Genomic DNA, 18,396 nt, shown 5'->3' with positions numbered 1-18,396 from the left:
CTTCTCACTGTAGAGAAACAATTGACACCACTTGCTACAGCTACAATGCACCTCCCCTTTAAAGCTGCCACTCAGCTGTGTTGTGCTGCGGCCCCTCGAAGTCCAGACCCCATTCATGCATGCAGCCAATGAACTGGCATCAGCTACAAGCAGCAATCATACTAATGAGCAGGCAGCACTGATTTTGCCTGCACCACTATTAAGTGACTTGGGTTATTATTTTCTCACTGCGATCACTTTCTCCGCATGTTCTTTCCCACGGCGTTGAATTTCTCGGTCAAGAAGTCCGGTTTACATTTTAAATGCCCGGTGACAGCAGTGTTTAAAACCAATTGCATTTAACTCTTTGTCAAATTGTTTACCCCGGCATTTTTAAACCTAAACAGCATAAACAGAATGAACGATGAGAACGTTTTTTAACTTCAGTAGTACTGTCAGAGGGTCTGGATCCAAAAATTTATAACTGATCATTATGTTAAAGATGGACCTGCTTTGTATCTCCAGCACTTAGTGCTTTTATTTCATTACTTATCAGATTAACCTAAACAAACTCCATCTCACACGTGTTTTCGTGAAGGTTCAAAATGTGGAAACTGTGCGCTAGGGAGAATACTTAAGATCATTTACCGACCTGAGAGTAGTGTGTAAAAGTGGGTTTAAAGCCACAGTATGCTAATTAGTGTATAGCAAAGGCGTGTTTAAAGAAATCACTACGTGTTCTAAACTAACAGAAAAGATTAAATTCTCTAATGAAATATTAAGATTCCTCACTAGTTCTTGATGTGTTAAAGCACATAAAGATCAGAGGATCTGAGCCTTTTTGACACTTTAACAGAGCTAGGGGGGGCAGGGCCGACTTAGTCAGCTGCTCCATTCGGCAGCCAATTGCAAATTAAATGCAGAGTTTACTCTCGGGCATAAGCCTGGCTATCTCAGAGTGGGAGGTCCTGCTGTATCGTAACTGGATGAATTCGGTAGTGTGAGGTAGTGGACTGTATTCTTGGGGTTTACAAAGTGCGGGCTTGGCAACAAGCCATTTTTTTTTTAAGCAGCGCATAAGATGATTCAAATGCTGTAACTTTATCCCTTCCACCAGTATAAAAGAGATTTTCACGTCCACAGCAGCTTGTTTCAAATGGAAAGTGCCCAAAGCAGCTGCTGCACCAAGGATGCTGAATGTCTGAGGTAAAATCATAAAGCAATTTCATACCTTGCTAATAAAGAGATTTGGAGTAATACAATTTCATCGCCTTGTGGGCTTTGTTCTTGTTTCTTTGGCAGCATTTTTTTGTGTTTTCTTTTTTAAAACCTTATGATTATGGGATCTGGGAATAATTTAAATATTTATAAGTAGCTATAGAACAGATTAAGAAAGATGTGCTAATTTATTGTATACTGTGGAATACTTGCATGTCAGAAAACATATATTTTGGAAAGGAGAAGTAATTTATTTTATACTGAGTATGATTCCTTCTTTAAATGTATTTTTCTTCTCTCTGCCTTCCTCTGACCCCAATGCAATATAACGTATTCTGGTTATGAGGAAGGGTGGACAGCTTGTTCTCGGGCCTTTGCCAACGTTGTTGTGAAACTAATTATTATAGGCTTCCGAGAGCAGCCTGCTGTAACTGTCCTTCAAGTTCCCCTTTTCCTCTGTTTGAGAAAGTACCCAGTTTCTTTTTGGCAGTGACTGCCTCACAAGTGGTACGGAGTCCAACAGTTTAACATATGAGAAATTGTGGATTAAGCTGGATTCCACCATCCTGTGGAACAATGCATTGTACCTTTAGCAGGATGTATCACTTCCATACTCACTAGTAAGACTGTTTTCATATATGTTATATCCAAGATTAAAGAAGGCCTAAGTCCATTAAGAAATACCTTCACAGTTTAGGTTTAAAATCTAACTGAAGTGCATATATAAACCAAAAAGGCTAAGGCACTATTAATATGCAGAATAATGAATAGAGATGATTGGCTTTGCAGTGTCCATTCATAATATTACTCTCCAGGAGACTGCAGGAAGAGGTTTAGCTCATTCATAAGCATGATTTGGTGTGAAAGAGACTTAAACATATTGTTTCAGCCTGAGTGAAGTCAGTAGTTGTTTTATCAGTTTTTCTGATGCATAGTGCAACATATTTGTATTTATGGAACATGAAAGATTAATGTTTTGAGGAAGGGGAAAAAGTAATTTGTTCTTTAAAAAAAAAAGTAATTTACATAAGTCCAATGGGTCACCTTCAACAGTTAAAGTGGTTGCTTCAGATTACTACAAGTGAATTCTAATTGGATCTCCTATTTCTTTCTCCCAGGGGGATTTATTGTATCATGACAGTTGATGTTGTAGAGAATGACAGCTTTCTTTTCCCTAAAACCAGGCAGAAATGATGCATGTGACTTTTCTACCCTCCATCTTGATCCTCTCTTTAGATGTCTTTCTGTGTCCACTTTCAGTGTGAACATTAACTCTCTCTTTAGACTTGAGCTGAGCCCCTACTCCCACTTTCCTTTTCACTCGTCTTCACATCCTGCTCTTTTATTCGTTTTCTCCCCCCCATTATCTAAAGCGCAGTGGAATGGTTTAATGTTAAAGGCAATACAAATTGTTGTTGACAGACTTTTGGTGTAAAATATTTGTTTAGGGACACACAAACATCTCGTTCGATGCCATGTTTCAGAAACCATTGGCTATTCCACATGATGGTAATTTGAGAGGTTTTTGATCCCATTTGTGGGTGACACAGTATCTAGATATATGTGTGAGGCTAGGAGCTGAAGTATAGAGCTTTAGAACCCAACAAGCTGTCATGCAGCATTGTTTGACCGTACAACCTTATACCTAGTATTTCTCGTACATATATTTCAGCAAGACAGACACTGGTATTTTTGAAAAGTGAGCTGTTATTCAAATTAATAAAAAGTTTGCACTTTTTATAGCCAAGTAAATTTATTACAAATTGTATATTTAAAAAATCTCTAATAAAGAAGTTTGGAGTAATACCATTTTATCATTTTTTTAAAAAAATGGTAGAAGTCATTCAGCTTTTTGAGAGTGCAACTTGTCTGAAAAGCTAATTGTCTGGAAGCTTATAAGAATGAATATTATGAACTGGTACTGGGGGGGATAAAATGTTGGCCTGGAAATTTCTCCAACATACAATCTGGAAGTTAGACCCAAAACTGGGTTCCATTCTGCTGATTTCAAGTTAGTCAATCTTTCTATTTCTCATCTACGTGTTGCTGTAGGGGACATTAAGATGTGTATACTAATGACATCAATACACTCTTGACACCCCTGCATTTTCCATACGGACATACAAATTAGGAGGAATAGACCATTTGGCCCCTTGAGTCTGCTCCACCATTCAATAAGATCACAGCTGATCTGATTGTGGCCTAAATGCCACATTTTACCTACCCCTGATAACCTCAGATTCCTGACTAACAAGGGAGTCAATCTACCTCTGCCTTAAAAATATTCAATGACCCTGTCTCTACCGCTGTCTGGGGAAGAGAATTCCATGGACTTGTGACCCTCAGGAGAAAAAAATCTCCTCATCTCCATCTTAAATGGGAGGCCCCTTATGTTTAAACTGTCTTCCCTAGTTCTAGTCTCTCCCATAAAGGGAAACACCCTCTCAGCATTCACTCTCTCAAGTCCCCTTGTGACCTTATGTTTCAATAAGATCACCTCTAAACCTTCTAAAGTCCAATGGATACATGCCCAGCCTTTCCTCATAAGATAACTCCCTCATCCCAGGAACCAGTCAAATGAACCTTCTCTGAACTGCTAATACAATTGTCTCCTTAAATAAGGAGACCAAAACTGTGCACAGTATTCTAGATGTGGTCTCACCAACACCCTGTACAACTATATCAAAACATCCCTACTTTTATATTCCATTTCACTTGCAATAAACACTGACATGCACTTGTTAGACTGCTTGCCCAAAATCCAGACCTGGATCAGTTATAATTTCCTCCAATTAAACGTTTGGAAATTCAAAGCCATCGCCTTTGGTCTCTGCCAGAAATTCTGTTCCCCTGCCACCAATTCCATCTCCGCTCCCTTACCAAGATCTCAAGTGAATCAAACAGTTCTCAGCCTCCGTGTCCTATTTGACTCTGAGCTCAGAAGCTGATTTGATCTCCCTCTTTTAAAGACCCCTGTCTTGCTCAACTTATCATCTACTGAACCCCTCACCCCCAGAATCAGCTATTCCAATCCTCTCCTGGCCTGTCTCTTATTTTCCACCTTCAATAAGCCTGACCTCATCCAAAGCTCAGCTGTCTGTATCCTAACCCACACCAAGTACTGGTTGCCCACTATCGCAGTGCTCACTGAGCTAAATTAGCTCCCAGCCTCCAATACTTATTCTTTTGTGGGATGTGGCATCGCTGGCAAGGCCAGCATTTGTCGCCCATCTCTAATTACCTTGAACCCACCCTTGAACTGGGTGGTTTAGTAGGCCATTTTAGAGGGCAGGTAAGTCAACCACATTGTTGTGCATCTAGAATCACATGTAGGCCAGACCAGGTATGGATAGCAGATTTCTTTCTCTAAAGGGCATTAGTGAACCAATTGTGTTTTTACAACAATTGATAGTATCACGGTTACCGTTAGAGATTAGTTTTCAATTCCAGATTCTTATTAATTGAATAATTAATTCTTATTAATTGAAATTAAATTCCACCATGGTTGGAATTAGATTGATTGGTCCTCTGGAGTATAAGTCTAGTGACATTGCCACTGCACCACCATCACCTGTCTATTAAAAGTCCTTATTCCAATAGTTCATAGCACCCTCGCCTTTGAATCAGAGGGTTGTGGGTTCATGTCCCACTCCCAGAAACCAAGAACTGTGATTGTACTCGAAAGAGTTGCAATCTGTAACTCTTGATAACTCGAAAGAGTTTCCCCCATTGCCTGCCCTTCCCCCAGCTCTGAAAGCTTTTCTAGCCTTACAACACTCCAAGAACTTGGTGTTTCTCCAACTTTGGTCTGCTTTCATTGCGTCAGCATTGGAGGCTATCCCTTCACAGCTCTAGGTTACAGAACTCCCTCCCTAAACCTCTCTATCTCTACATCTTTCTGCTCTCCTTCCAGAATCTCCTTTCAAACAAAAACCTACCTCTTTTGGTCACCCCTTTTCTTCAATAATGTTTTTTAAAATTTGTTCATGGGATGTGAGCATTGCTGGATAGGCAAGCATGTTTTGCCAATCCTTAATTGCCCTTGAGAAGGTAGTATTGAGCCTCCTCCTTGAACTGTTGCAATCCATGTGGTGTGGATGAACCCATAGCTTTGTTAGGAAGGGAGCTCTAGGGTTTTGACCCAGTGACATTGAAGGGACAGCAATATATTCCCAAATCTGGATAGTGTGTGACTGAGAAGGGAACTTGTAAGTGGTGATGTTCCCATGTGCTTGCTGCCCTTGTTCTTCTAGGTGGTAGCAGTTCCGGGTTTGGAAGGTGTTGGTGAGTTGCTGCAATGCATCTTGTAGATAATACATTATGCGCCAGAAGTGGAGGGATGAATATTTAAGATGGTGGGTGTGGTATCAACCAACTGCTTTGTCCTGGATGGTGTTAATTTTTGTTTGATAATACTCCTGTGAAACACCTTGGAGTGCTTTACTATATTAAGATTCTATGTAAATGCAAGTTGTTGCTGTTATTGTATCTCATTAGACTACACCTGCATGTAAAACTGGTAGTAAATTGACAGAAATTAGTCTAAACAGTTGATGCCCAAGGAAAGTGCAGTATTCATGGCAATGAACAATTAAGTATGACAATTAAAGTTTCAACCCATTCAACCAACACTCATGCACATTCAGTGCAGAATGTTCAAAAACCTGTCATTAGAGATGTTCCAATTTTTTATGTGCCTTACAATTATGCCAGAAAAATACATTTAAAGAAGTAAATTAAAAGAAGCAGAAAATACAGAGCAGGACACCATGAGGGATTTTTTTTTTTTAAGTTTAAAGAAACACTTTGTTTCCTGCTGTGCCTAAAAATCTCATTGTAAATTGAAGAGAGCCTCTGAGCATGCACAGCTGTGTGGAAACTTGCATATAATAATTTGTAACTTGAGGGAAAGGCCATTATCATGGAAGGAAATACACTTGTAAGGATGGATCAATAGACGATCATAGAAGATTGTGGAAATTTGACCATATTGTACTTTGCAATTGACTTGCCCAAAATTCTATGATTCTTTATTTGCATTGCACCCAAGTTGCCCATTCCCCTGAGAGCAAATACGTACAGCAAATTCCAGCCATCGTGTTCTATTACTTTCACATAATCAAGCTGAAAGAAATGAGTAGTGAACACTGGAAAACCTTTCACGTCTGTTACCTGGCTATTTTTAACTTTTAAAAGCCATTCCTAAACATAAGTAAACTTTTTGAACACATTGTCCCATCCAGCATATAAGAAAGATGTGATAAATAAGAGAGAGATATTTGAAAGAATATGTTAGAAATAGGAGGTTTATTTCAGCGGAAGGTGGAAATGTATACAAGATGGACCCGGAGTGAGTTGTGTACCCAGAAGTTGAAAACCAAAGCAAAACTTGACCAATTCTAAGTGCCATGCCTATTGTAATAAGGTTGACAAACTGGTGGGTGCCTAATGTCAGAAGCAGGGCCACCAGCCCACCTAGGCTATGCAATTTCCAGTGGGAAACCTGTCTCCCAGATTGAAAGATGAGTACACCTGTTAAAAGTTGCACTCATTCCATTCAGGGCCATTTTCTAGTTTGTTTTATTACTGCGGTACAGTTAAGAGATGGCTGGAAGGAGGCATAAGTTTACAATCTGGTTTTCAAGCATGTCAATGAAAGCAGTTAGGATCAGGAGGGAAGTGCTCTTGCCTAAAAATGGCAAGCAAATGCACGGCAGAATGCCTAACCCCATTTTGAGTTGGCAGAGGAATTTAGTAGCAGGAGCATCACCCCAAGGATGTAGATGCAGTGTCACAGGAGATTCAATGACATCTCTAGGTGAGGAAAGCTGAGCACACTGCCTTCTTTATGCCATCTCCTTACCAGCACTGATTAAGGCACCGAAACCATAAAGAGCCTGATAGTGAGCTTGCTGACCACTTTGTGTTGACATGGCAACCGTTATATCTGATCTGCTCAAGTATAATGGGGTGCCACAAGATGAATGAATCATTGTAGCTTCTTGTCCAGAAGATAGCATGACTTGCTGCAGAGGTCACTAACCACCTGTTTGGACAAGCACAGCCTCCTATGGTGCTGCCTCTCAAACATAAGGTGACGCTTGATATGTCGTTCCCTCTGGGTGGGTAGGGCCTTTGTGAGCAGACCCTCTAATGTACAGCTTTTTGAGTGGTCCAGCTACCGCTCTTCTGCGTGTTGAAGGCTATGATGTTGCCATTGTCACCAGTGCTCTTCCTTCTCTTGAACATCACTCATCCTAAGGTTTTGCAGTTTCTTCAGCATGAATAACCATTTGCCTGATAAAGTGGAGAGTGAGCAGTCCATATCCAGGCTTTCCAAAAAGTTACTTTTCTCGAACATCTATTATATATAATTGAAATGTATTGTCCATAATCCTTAATGTAAAATCAGTGGCTAGTGAGATGCTATAATGAGTGAGGCAATTTTGAAAAAAATTATTTAATTGGAAATGAAGGGAAAATAATTATAGTAGAGATCTAATATTTTGTTGATATTGTCATGGGAAGTGGGAGAGGATCCTTTGCATACTTCTTTTCAAGCAGTGTCTCTTTGACAAAATTGGTCCCAGGAATAAGAAAAAATTAAATGTAATCTTTGAGTAGGTGTTAGCATACTTTATGGTGACCCTTTCATTCCATTAATAAATCTCAAGCATCTCGTGCTGGGGTATGGTTCCACAGATCCTGGCAGCCCACTAAAATTACATTTGGGCAGCCATTCTTCGTGCATCATGGTTAATTCTGATCTTGTCTTCATTAAATAGCTATACAAATTCATTTTCCATCAAGGATCACTTGACAGTTAAAATCTCATACTTACTAGTCCTGTGCACTATCTTAGTCAGAGCTAATTGTAATAGAATAGCTGACTTAGATTTACTGACTTTATAGTGTTCATGCCAAAACTTAGCATTTTCCTACTTACCTGATGTTAGAACCATATCATACAACATACTGATTAACCGAATAGCTGGGAAGCCCTACAGCAATTTAAAGGCATTGCCAGCTGATCAAATTCCAAATTTGAAAACAGTACAATGTGATGGCGTATTTCGTTTGTGTATAATGTCAAGTTAGCTGCTGCTACAATATTTTAACGCTCAAATAAACTGCACGTTATGACCTGATATTTAAGTGGGGATTTGTGATCAGGCTACCATTGGCTGTTACACGTTTTTAATGTTCCAATAAATTCAGAAATTGTAACAATAGTTCTTTAATGACAAATTGATAAGGTAGTCGTCATTTTATTTCTTTTGCTTTTATTACTTGCACCACCTGTTATGAACAGAATTTGTATTGTTCCTTCAGCCCACAATCACAATGTTTGTAAGGTGTTTGGATTTTCTTGTTTGTGATTTCCTAGTGATTTTTTTTCCGATTTTAAAATAAATTCCAGCAGCAGGCTTTTCGGTGATTTTTAAAAAAAAATTTTTAAATCAAAGTTATTTATAATTACACACTTGCCCTGGATGTTTGAAATGCAACAACTCAACCACTCGACTCGCTCACTATCACATGCAAAGATTAGATACAGATGAAGTTAAAGCAGTAATTATAAAAATGGAATTTATAACTCAGTATATATGCCGAGGCAGGCCTGATGTATTCTTGGTTTAGTTGATCCTTTATTTGGAATGAATGTCTTTTAGAAACAAAGGATTCTCATGAAGCTGCAAAGATTCTAGACTAATAGTCAGGAGATTGGTTCTTGGGTAAATTTGGAAGCTGGAACAAATACAGTTCTTTGGCTGCATTAAATGATTTTCAGCATTGATGTTTTGAGTGTTTCTCGGCTGGATTTGTTTTGTTCAGAATATTTTAAGCTGCAGTGAAAGTTGGTTTCAGTCACATGATTGAAAAAGCAAAATACTGAATCTAAAGTAAAAACAGAAAATGCTGGGAAAATCCAGCAGGTCTGACAGCATCTGCGGAGAGAGAAACAGAGTTAATGTTTCGAGTCGATATGACTTTTCTTCAGAGCTAAAGAGAAGTAGAAATGAGATGAAATTTATACTGTTGTCGGGTGGAGCAGGTAAAACAGGATGAAAGGTCAGTGATAGGTGGGGGCTAAGGAGTGATTGACAAAGATGTCATGGATACAAGATAAAGGGCATGTTAATAGTAGTGGTAAAGGTGCTGATAGTGGCATACAGGTGAGAAAGCAGATTGTGTTAATGGCAGAACAAGGGCCAGCACTCTGTGAAAGAACAGAGTGGGGGTAGGTGCAACACCTTCCCCTTTACCTCCTCCCTCCTTACCATCCAAGGGCCCAAACACTCCTTTCAGGTGAAGGGAGGAGGTAAAGGGGAAGGTGTTGCACCTTCAATTTGGTCTACTGCATTCGTTGTTCCCAATGTGATGGTCTCTACATTGGGGAGACCAAACGCAGGCTGAGTGACCGCTTTGTGAAACACCTTTGGTCTGTCCACAAGTGTGACCCAGACCTTTCTGTCGCTTGCCACTTCAACATCCCATCCTGTTTTCATACCAACAAGACTATCCTTGGCCTACTGCAATGTTTCAGTGAAGCCCAACGCAAACTGGAGGAACAGCAGCTCATCTTCTGATTAGGCACTTTGCAGCCTTCCGGACTTAACATTGAATTCAACAGCTTCAGACCATGAACTCTCTCCTCTATCTTCACCCCTTTCTATTTTGATCCTTTTTCCCCAACAGGGCCATCTGTTACTTGTTCAATCTGTTCTTTTACAGAGGGCTGACCCTTGTTCTGCCATTCACTCATTCTGCTTTCTCACCTTTATGCCACTATCAGCACCATCAGCACCTTCTTTAGTCTTCACCACTACCATTAACACACCCTTTGTCTTGTAACCATGACATCTTTGTCAATCTCTCCTTAGCCCCTACTATTGTTGACCTTCAATTCTGCTTTACCTGCTCCACCCCCCTCCAACAATATAAATTCCACCTCATTTCTACTTTTTAGCTCTGAAGAAGAGTCATATGGGTTCAAAACGTTCTCTCTCCACAGATGCTGTCAGACCAGCTGAGTGTTCCCAGCGTTTTCTGTTTTTATTTCAGTCATATAATTGCATGGTTAACACTCCTGGAGTCTAGATCACCACAATGTCAATTGATAATCGTCATTTCACTGATCTTTGCCCTAGCTTGAGCTCTAGTCTCCTTTGTTCAATATGACACCCGGAGACCAATAATCTAAAGATCCCATATTCCTCAAACGCTGGCTCATCCTTAAACAGTGAGATGTTTAAACTTCACAGGTGGCTGCGAAATACCCTTATTGAAGTCTGTGTTTAACTAAATAATGGCCAGAGAATCGATTACAGTCCACAGTTTAAATGCCCTTATTCACATGTTAAGTTACAGCTATCATAACAGGTTTTGTGACCACTTTCGGAAAGTATGATCTTATAGCCTGCAATATCCAAAACCCTCATGCTTGTACTTAGCACGACGTTCCTCCCGCAACATGAACTTGCCAATACCTTTTTTATGAGGTCAATTTACTGAAGTAGGCAGAGGGACCTATCTTATCTATACAATCCTCAACGTGAGAGATTGAGTATGAATTAGTCTAGATCACTGCGTTAACCTTCTGATAATCAATACAAGCCATTTTGATCCGACTGGTTTTGGAACTAGTACTATGGGAGAGCAACAGCTGCCCTGGCTGGGCTCGATTCTGTCCTTGTCTAGCATGCATTTGATTTCTCGTCTGACCTGAGCCAGCTTATCAGGACTCCGTTGGAAGGGATTCTGTTTTGTTGGCAGGGTATCCCCTGCATCCACATCGTGGTCTTCCAGTGGGGTAGGTGCTGACTGACCCCCTAAACATTTCTTTAAATTCCCTTAGCAGGGTGGCTGTATCCTTCTGCAGCTCACCTGGTTAATAGGATATTTGCCAGCCTACAGTCAGGGGTTCAACCTGGGAGCCCTCTATTCTCTCCCCCTCATCTGACTCTTCCCAGCTGTTGTCTTGTAGTAATTATGGTTGTATTTAGTGTGTAATATACCTTTTTTATGAATAATGCTTGTTAAGATAGATCAGAAGATCTGTAGTAACCTATAGGAGAGTAGCGTGGGCTACCTCAAGAGATGTGGAGAGAGAGAGAGTTGGAGTTGAAAGCACATGTGTAGTTGCTGCTGAGTACATTGTAAATAAACTTAATGTTTCCACCCAAGAAATATCTGCTGTTCAACTCCATCAATAGTAGCAACTCTGCCACCCGTCCAACAGTACTGCTACCTCTAATCCCTGGCAAACACTCTCAGATTGAATAGGCTCTACACTGATTTTTTTTAAACATATTAAGGTGGTGTAATTTTATTTTCTATATTCAGGGGTATGGAACAGATAATTACCTCACTGATCTTTTTAGCCACCCAATAGGGATCACTAAATTTGGCCTGGAAAGGGTCATTTGGCTGTGACAGCAGCATTAAGACCTGCTCTCCCAGTTGGAGAGTTTGGGTTTCCACATGTCTGTCTGCCAGCCTTTTTATGACTTGCTGGCAGGCTTTTAAATGTTCCTTGGTCACAGCACGGGCATTGAAGAGTCGTTCTTGGAGCATGGACACACACCCCAGCAGTAAGGTGTCCTGTGTTCCAGAAACTTTTCTTTTACTAGTTTCAGAAGGCCCCGTGCCTCATGTCCTTGTTAATTCAAATGGACTGAAGCCTGTGGACTCATTAGGGGAGTCCTTTGTAGCAAACAGCAGTCAGCCTAAGCTTTTATCCCAGTCATGAGGATATTCTAAGCAGTAGGTCCAAATCATAGAGTTTAGGGTTTGGCGATACTGCTCTAATGCCCCTTGAGTTTGAGGGTGGTGATTTCAGCTGTTATTCCTGGGCTGTGAACAACTTACTGAAACACGTGAGACATGAAATTTGTCCCCTGATCCAATTGGATCCCTTTTGGCAGGCCATACCAGGGAAAAAACTGGGTCAGTCCCTCGATCATGGCTTTGGCTTTGATTTTTGAGGTGAATGGCCTTGAGGAATTGGGTGGCCGGGTCCGTTTATGGTAAGGAGGTACTGATAATCCATCCTGGTTTTGGGTAGCAGCCCTGCATAGTTTATCAGGATTCAGTTTAAAAAGTATGGGTTTGAGAGGGGCTGGTTTAATTGTGACCTGTTGTTTCCCTGTAACCTGACAAGTGTGACAAGTTTTACTGCACGCTGCCACATCAGACTGAAGGTGAAACCTGAAAAAGTGCCTGCACGTGCAGGCTAAGGTTTTGTGGGTATCCACAGGTCCAGCCATCTGAATAGCATGTAAGATTTTCTTATGATATCCTGGGTGTGCTACAATTTGATGGCACACTGTCCATTCCTCATCTACTGGTCTCCACCTCTGCATTACAAGCCTATCTTGCAAGTAATAGCACTTTAGCACCTGAGCAGCTTCTTGCTCCGAGCAGGCAGCCTGTGCTACGTGCTTTAAGTCAGGATCTGCTCGCTGTGCTTTAATTGGGGAGATTCGACTGAGCGCCTCGATTCCTTCAGGCTTCCAAAGAAGGTTTCAGCTAACCAGACCTCCGGCTCATCCAGCTGGAGTGCTGGCTCCTTCTCACTTAAATTGTCCTGTCTGGCTTGGGACCAGGTCACTATACAATTAGGAAAAATCCCCAGGATTTCCTCCTGTAGCCTTTTCTCACTGGGTTGGTGCAGAACTGAAGGGAGGGGGCACTACCACCTTGCTGCCAGCCAAATCCTTCCCAAGCAAGAAACCTATCCCTGCCACTGGCAGCTCAGGGACAATTCCTACAGTGACTAGGTATGGCATAATCACTCTTTAAGTGGACTTGATGAAGGGTAAATGAGCATGAATCCTCCAACTTCATTGATTAACACCTTGGCATTCAAGGAAGTTTTGGGGGAAAGGGTAGGACTTTCTCCAGCATCAAGGATGGAGTGGCCCTGGTATATCTCAGGAGTACAATGGACTTGTGAATTTCTTTAGAGGGGTTCAGGGACACCATTCCTTGAAGGACAAAACAATGGTAGCTCTTGGGAGTTTTGTCAGGATCTGCCACACATAAGGTAGGGTAGGGTACTAGAGGGTAATTTCTGCAGCTAGGGTCACTGTCTGATCTACCACACTACTTACAGGGGCATACTCCTCAGGACTAATCTTGTGGAGGCCCATAAGACTCATGGGCTTCCCCTTGAGCTTCTAGCATTTGGGTCTTGTGTGTCCTATTTTATTGCAGTCAGAACACATGGGCCTCCATGTGCCATTCTGGTTCCCCATGTCTTCTCTGGGCTTGGGGAGGACTTCTCACACCCTCATTCTTATTTTCTTTTTCATGGCTTCCTCACTTTCTGTTGTATTCCCCCTTCTTAACCCCCAGAAATTTGGGGAAATATATTCAGGAAGGCAGGCCTATGGGTTAAATCATAGTCATCAGCAAGGCCTTCAGCCTTCCTGGCTGTTAAAACCCTCTGTCCCTCCACATGAGTCTTCAGGCTGGGAGAGAGGCAGTTTATAAATTTCTCTAACAATGTTATTTCTCTTATTCATCTTGGCCAATTTCCAAGGTTTACACCTGGCGGCCAAATGCTACTTGTATAATTCTCCCAAATTCAAAAAGTTTGAGCATGCTTTTTGAGTATTTCAGAATTGTTGGCGGTATGCTATTGGGATGAGTTCATAGGCACTTAAGAACAGGAAAAGCTGCTATTATTTTCGGAACTATCGGCGGGAAACAAAGAATAAACCTCTCGGGCTTTACCCTTTAAGTGACCTTGCAGCAGAAGAGTCTAGAATTCTTCTGGCCACTTGATCTAGTAGCAAGCTTTTCAAATGAGATGGAGAATGCCTCTGTATCATCCTCATCAAATATGGTTACTAACCTCGAGTACATTAAACAATGAGGTTGTCCCCAAATAGGGTCAGTCAAATCACCAGCAGCTTCCCCATTATGTAAAGGCGACCTCTCCCTAGCGAATTCAATTTGCATTTAGCCTCTTGTCACGACCATGTAAAAGGTGTTTCCTTAAACTGGTCCATGAGCTAAGAATTTGTGTATGTAGCCTCCTTGTAATTTGAGTGATTGAGTTTTTAAAATACTGACCCAGAAGACAAACTTTAGTCTTAAACAAGATAAAGATTAGTTATTACAAAACTACTGCTGAAAGTTACTTGGGTAAAAGTGATGGTTACTAAAATACCGATACAAAGATTAAAATGCAGATAAAAGAAAAAGATACTTAAAAGATGATATTTCAAATCGGCCTCTGAGATATCATTGCTGCTTGAATTCCTTCTTTCTGAAGTGAAAGGGTTAAAACTTGATGTTTGGTTGAGCAGCTGCGATGGCTTCTGTAGTTGGAGTTTACCTTTGCAGGTGGACTTAACAAGAAGAACAGGACCTGGGAGTAAATGGAGGCTCCTGTTTTCATGTTTGCGATACTGCAGGTGGTTTTTTGGTAACCTGATTTAGCAGTCCAACAGCTATTTTGGAAACCTTCCTCAGTCTCTCCCTGTTGAGAAGCAGTTTCTGTTTCAAAATGCATCTCATAATGTTCAAGATATTTCTCTCTTTAGGCAGTTGCCAGCCTTTTCTTATACTATGCAAGCCAAAAATGGCTGCTTCCATTTAAGGTTCCATTCAAACAGCCTTTCTCCCACCTGGTGTTTTTTTAGCTTTTCATTAAGGTTCTTTATCAGTCAATTGTCTCTCCTTTTGAAAGAAGACCAGCAAGTGGAAGGATCTCATTTACACTTGTGGAACACTCGTGAATTTCAAAATGTCTTTTGTGATCCTTCTTGAGATAAGCAGTCTGGTGAGGTTTTGAACCAACACGGGTGTCAAGTTGCATGCCGATACACTCCTTTTCTGAGCAAAGACTTTGCTAAAAAAAACTTTTTTAAAAAACCTATTATTTTCAAACAGTTGCCCTTTTTTAAAAAAAATCTATAATATCATAACTACATGTTCATGGCACTCTTTCCTTTTGGGCCTGAAATTCCATCTGTAGTTTCTCCGGCTGGAAGACATGTTCTTGCTCTTTCTCTCTCTCCTGGAATTCTAATTCCAGCTTCAGCTGTTCTAGGCAAAGTTGCATCATGGTAATCTGGTCTAACCCAGGTACTGGGTTCTCTACCTGTTCCATTTCTGGGGTGAGGGAGAAGTGCACAGCCGGCCCTTTCAACACCATATACATCTGTGCCTTCTGATGTATTCAAGTTCTACCTGCTTAGCTGTAGTCCTTAGCTGTCCTATGGTTTGGGATGCTAATTTAATCCAGAAAGACTTCCTGTTGCATGAACGCTTTTATGTTGAAGTCAACCATCTTATTTTCTATTGTTCATATTCACAAAGCTTATTGCTGGAATTCCCATTTTTGTTTCTTGATTCGACAATTTTGGCCATGGTTACTTTTTCTTTCCACTTCCAATTTTCTTTCAAAGTCAGCTTTGGCTTGCTGCAATGGGTTTAGATCCCAGACAAGCCCCCAATTCTGTTTACAGACTGAATTTATATGGTCCCTTCCAGTCCATAATTCGGATATTTATATGTAAGGTGTGTGTTTTCCTTACCCTCAGTGATTTTTTTTTTCTCCCTATTATTTTAAAAAGTTCCAGCAGCAGGCTTTTTGGTGATTTGTTTTAAAAGTAAAGGAGGTCATTTATTATCTCTCACTTGCCCTGAATGTTTGAAACGCAGCATCTCAGTCACTCGTCTCATTCACACTATCACACATGCAAAGATTAGATGCAGATGAACTTAAAGCTGTAATTATAGAAATTGAATTTATAACTCCATGTCTATGTTGATACAGGCCTGATGTTGCTTAGTTGAGTTGATCTTTAGTTGGAATGAAGGTCTTTTAGAAACAAAAGATTTTCATGAAGCTGAGAAGACTCTTGTAGACAAATAGCCAGGGAATTGGTTGTCTGACTTGGAAGCTGGAACAAGTACAATACTTTGGCTGTATTAGAAGACTTTGAGCTGTGATGGTTCAAATGCTTCTCTGGATTTGCTTTGTTCAGGATATTTTAACCTGCACTTGCTGAAAGTTAGTTTCAGTCACATGATTGCATGGTTAACACTTCTGGAGTCCAGATAACCATGATACAATATCAGTTGACAATAGTCAGTTCAGTCTGATCTTCATCCCAACTGGAGCGGAAATATTCTCCTTTATTCAATAGGGCACTGAGACCAACAGTCTAAAGATCCCATGTTTCTCAAATGCTGTTTCATCTTTAAGCAATGAGATATGTAAACTTCACAGATGGCTGCAAACTACCCTTATTCAAATCCATGTTTAACTAAATATTGGCCACAGAACTGAATACTGCCGACGGTTAACAGGTAACCATGGGTATTTAAAGTTACACCTATCGTAACAGGTTTTGTGGCCACTTTCCCAAAATATGATCTTACAGTCCTAAATATCCAATATCCTCATGCTTGTACTGAGCATGATGCACCAAATAGTTAAGGAATAAGGCACATTTATATTGTCTTTCACATCCTCACGCATCCTAAAGTGTTTCATAGTTAGCTAAGTACTTTTAAGTGTCGTCCTTGGTGTATTAAAGGCAAACAAGGCAACTAATTTGTGTACTGCAAGATCAAACAAAAGCAATGGAATGATCATTTGTTAAGGCTGTGTTGGTTGAGGGATAAATGGTGGTCATGAGTATTGAGAGAATACTGCTCTTCCTGGTAGCATTTAACATTCATCAAAGCATTTTAACATAATGGTTTAGCATCTCATCCAAAAGACAGCTCCTCCAACAGAGGAGCACTCCTTCAGTGCTGCGATGACACATCAGTATCGATTATGTACTCCAGTCTCTGGGCTTAAACCAACAATCTTCTGATCAAGGTATGAGTGTCACCTCTGAACCAAGGCTGATACTTTGCATTTGTAAAGCCAGGCATATGGCTTACACCCAGTTCTCTGCCAGTGAAGCTGTTGTGATTACTGCTGTCAGTGATGATCAGTTGCTGAGAGATGCAGAAATTGATGCCACCTCCCTCTGTCCTTGACAGGGAGCACTTAGCATATGTTCTGTACAATTACGTGGACGATAGCGGAAGTTCACAGCTGGCAAGAATCGACTTTCTATCACTGTGTCCTGAAGATTTACAATCAAGAAAGCAGATTTTCAATTAGCCAAATGCTAAACTAGAATATAATAGAGCAGAATTTGATGGGTCAATGCTATTCACTACGATGCTGCTTTTTTTCCTTTTTGACTGTATTAAGAAATGGGTGAAGGAATTAATCCAGATACAAAGTTATTTTTACAGTAAATTCCCAATGTTTATCCATTTTCAAATGCCAATGTCATTTGCCTTTTATTGACAATAACTAATAGAACAAACATTTCTTTCAGTACAAAGCTGAAACAGAATATTAAGTTATTGTACTGAACAGTGACTGAAGGTCTTGCTAAATAACATAGACATTCTGCCAATGAATATTTCAACGTCCTTGCCCCCCCATCCCCCCACCATGATCAAATTTTGGAAGGTAATCTCACTCATATTTTTGTTTTTTTTCCCTTGATAGAATTTTTTAGCTCACTCATTGAGAAGATGCAAGCAAAGGAAGTCTTGAGGAATCTGCGGCTACTGGAATTGGATGAATTTGGCCAGTTTTTTCGTATCATTCCTCCACCAACATTAGTGGGAATTGCTTCATTTGCAGCTATTGTAGCATACTGGCTAACTACCAGACCCAAAGCCCTGAAGCCACCCTGCGACCTTTCACTACAGTCAGTAGAAATTGAGGTAAGTCCTTACCAAGTCAGTGTGGCATAAATAAAACTGATATAACACTAACTTGGCTTGATTTAGATTGTCATCTAAAGTGATAGCTTTATGCCTACAGCACTATGCAAGTGAGGAGAAAATTGAATTTTCAGTTGATGCACACTTTGGACTTGATCTTGTTGTGTTTCCACTCCTCTGACAGCATTGTAATGGCCTTTCAAAAAAATAAATCTCAAAATCCAGACCCTATAATTGTGATCATGGTGAGTAATCCACCTCAATCCCATGGTTAATCACAGTATCACTCTCCAACCTTGATTCTCTTGTCCAGCGTGCTTACCTATCCAATTGTAACCACAGCATCTATAGAAATAGGTTGTCTCCCGATCCTTGCACTGTCGGTTTAGAAATCTTCCAAAGATTGAGTCTTGGTCCTTTCCCCTTCCTCGTTTCCAT

The 18,396-nt window shown here is 40.6% G+C and overlaps 1 protein-coding gene across 3 annotated transcripts in view; it reads left to right on the top strand.

Annotated features, from left to right (window-relative positions):
* Positions 1-930: 930 nt before the first annotated feature.
* The window catches only part of LOC144685941 (long-chain-fatty-acid--CoA ligase 6-like), a 104,447-nt gene continuing 86,981 nt past the window's right edge, over positions 931-18,396 (top strand). For 2 of the 3 annotated variants that reach the window (XM_078550996.1, XM_078550998.1), the window contains exons 1-2: positions 936-1,185; positions 17,738-17,958. In XM_078550996.1, the coding sequence (XP_078407122.1) occupies positions 17,764-17,958 (195 nt within the window). In that variant the 5' untranslated portion in view covers positions 936-1,185; positions 17,738-17,763. Of the gene's footprint in view, positions 1,186-17,737; positions 17,959-18,396 lie in introns of all 3 variants that reach the window. The other variant, XM_078550997.1, reaches the window with a different exon arrangement.

This window comes from Cetorhinus maximus, chromosome 10 (genome assembly GCF_964194155.1).
Source record: "Cetorhinus maximus chromosome 10, sCetMax3.hap1.1, whole genome shotgun sequence".
Classification (NCBI taxonomy): domain Eukaryota; kingdom Metazoa; phylum Chordata; class Chondrichthyes; order Lamniformes; family Cetorhinidae; genus Cetorhinus; species Cetorhinus maximus.
The sequence above is the reverse complement of the archived record's forward strand: the minus strand, read 5'-3'. Positions and strand labels throughout refer to the sequence as shown.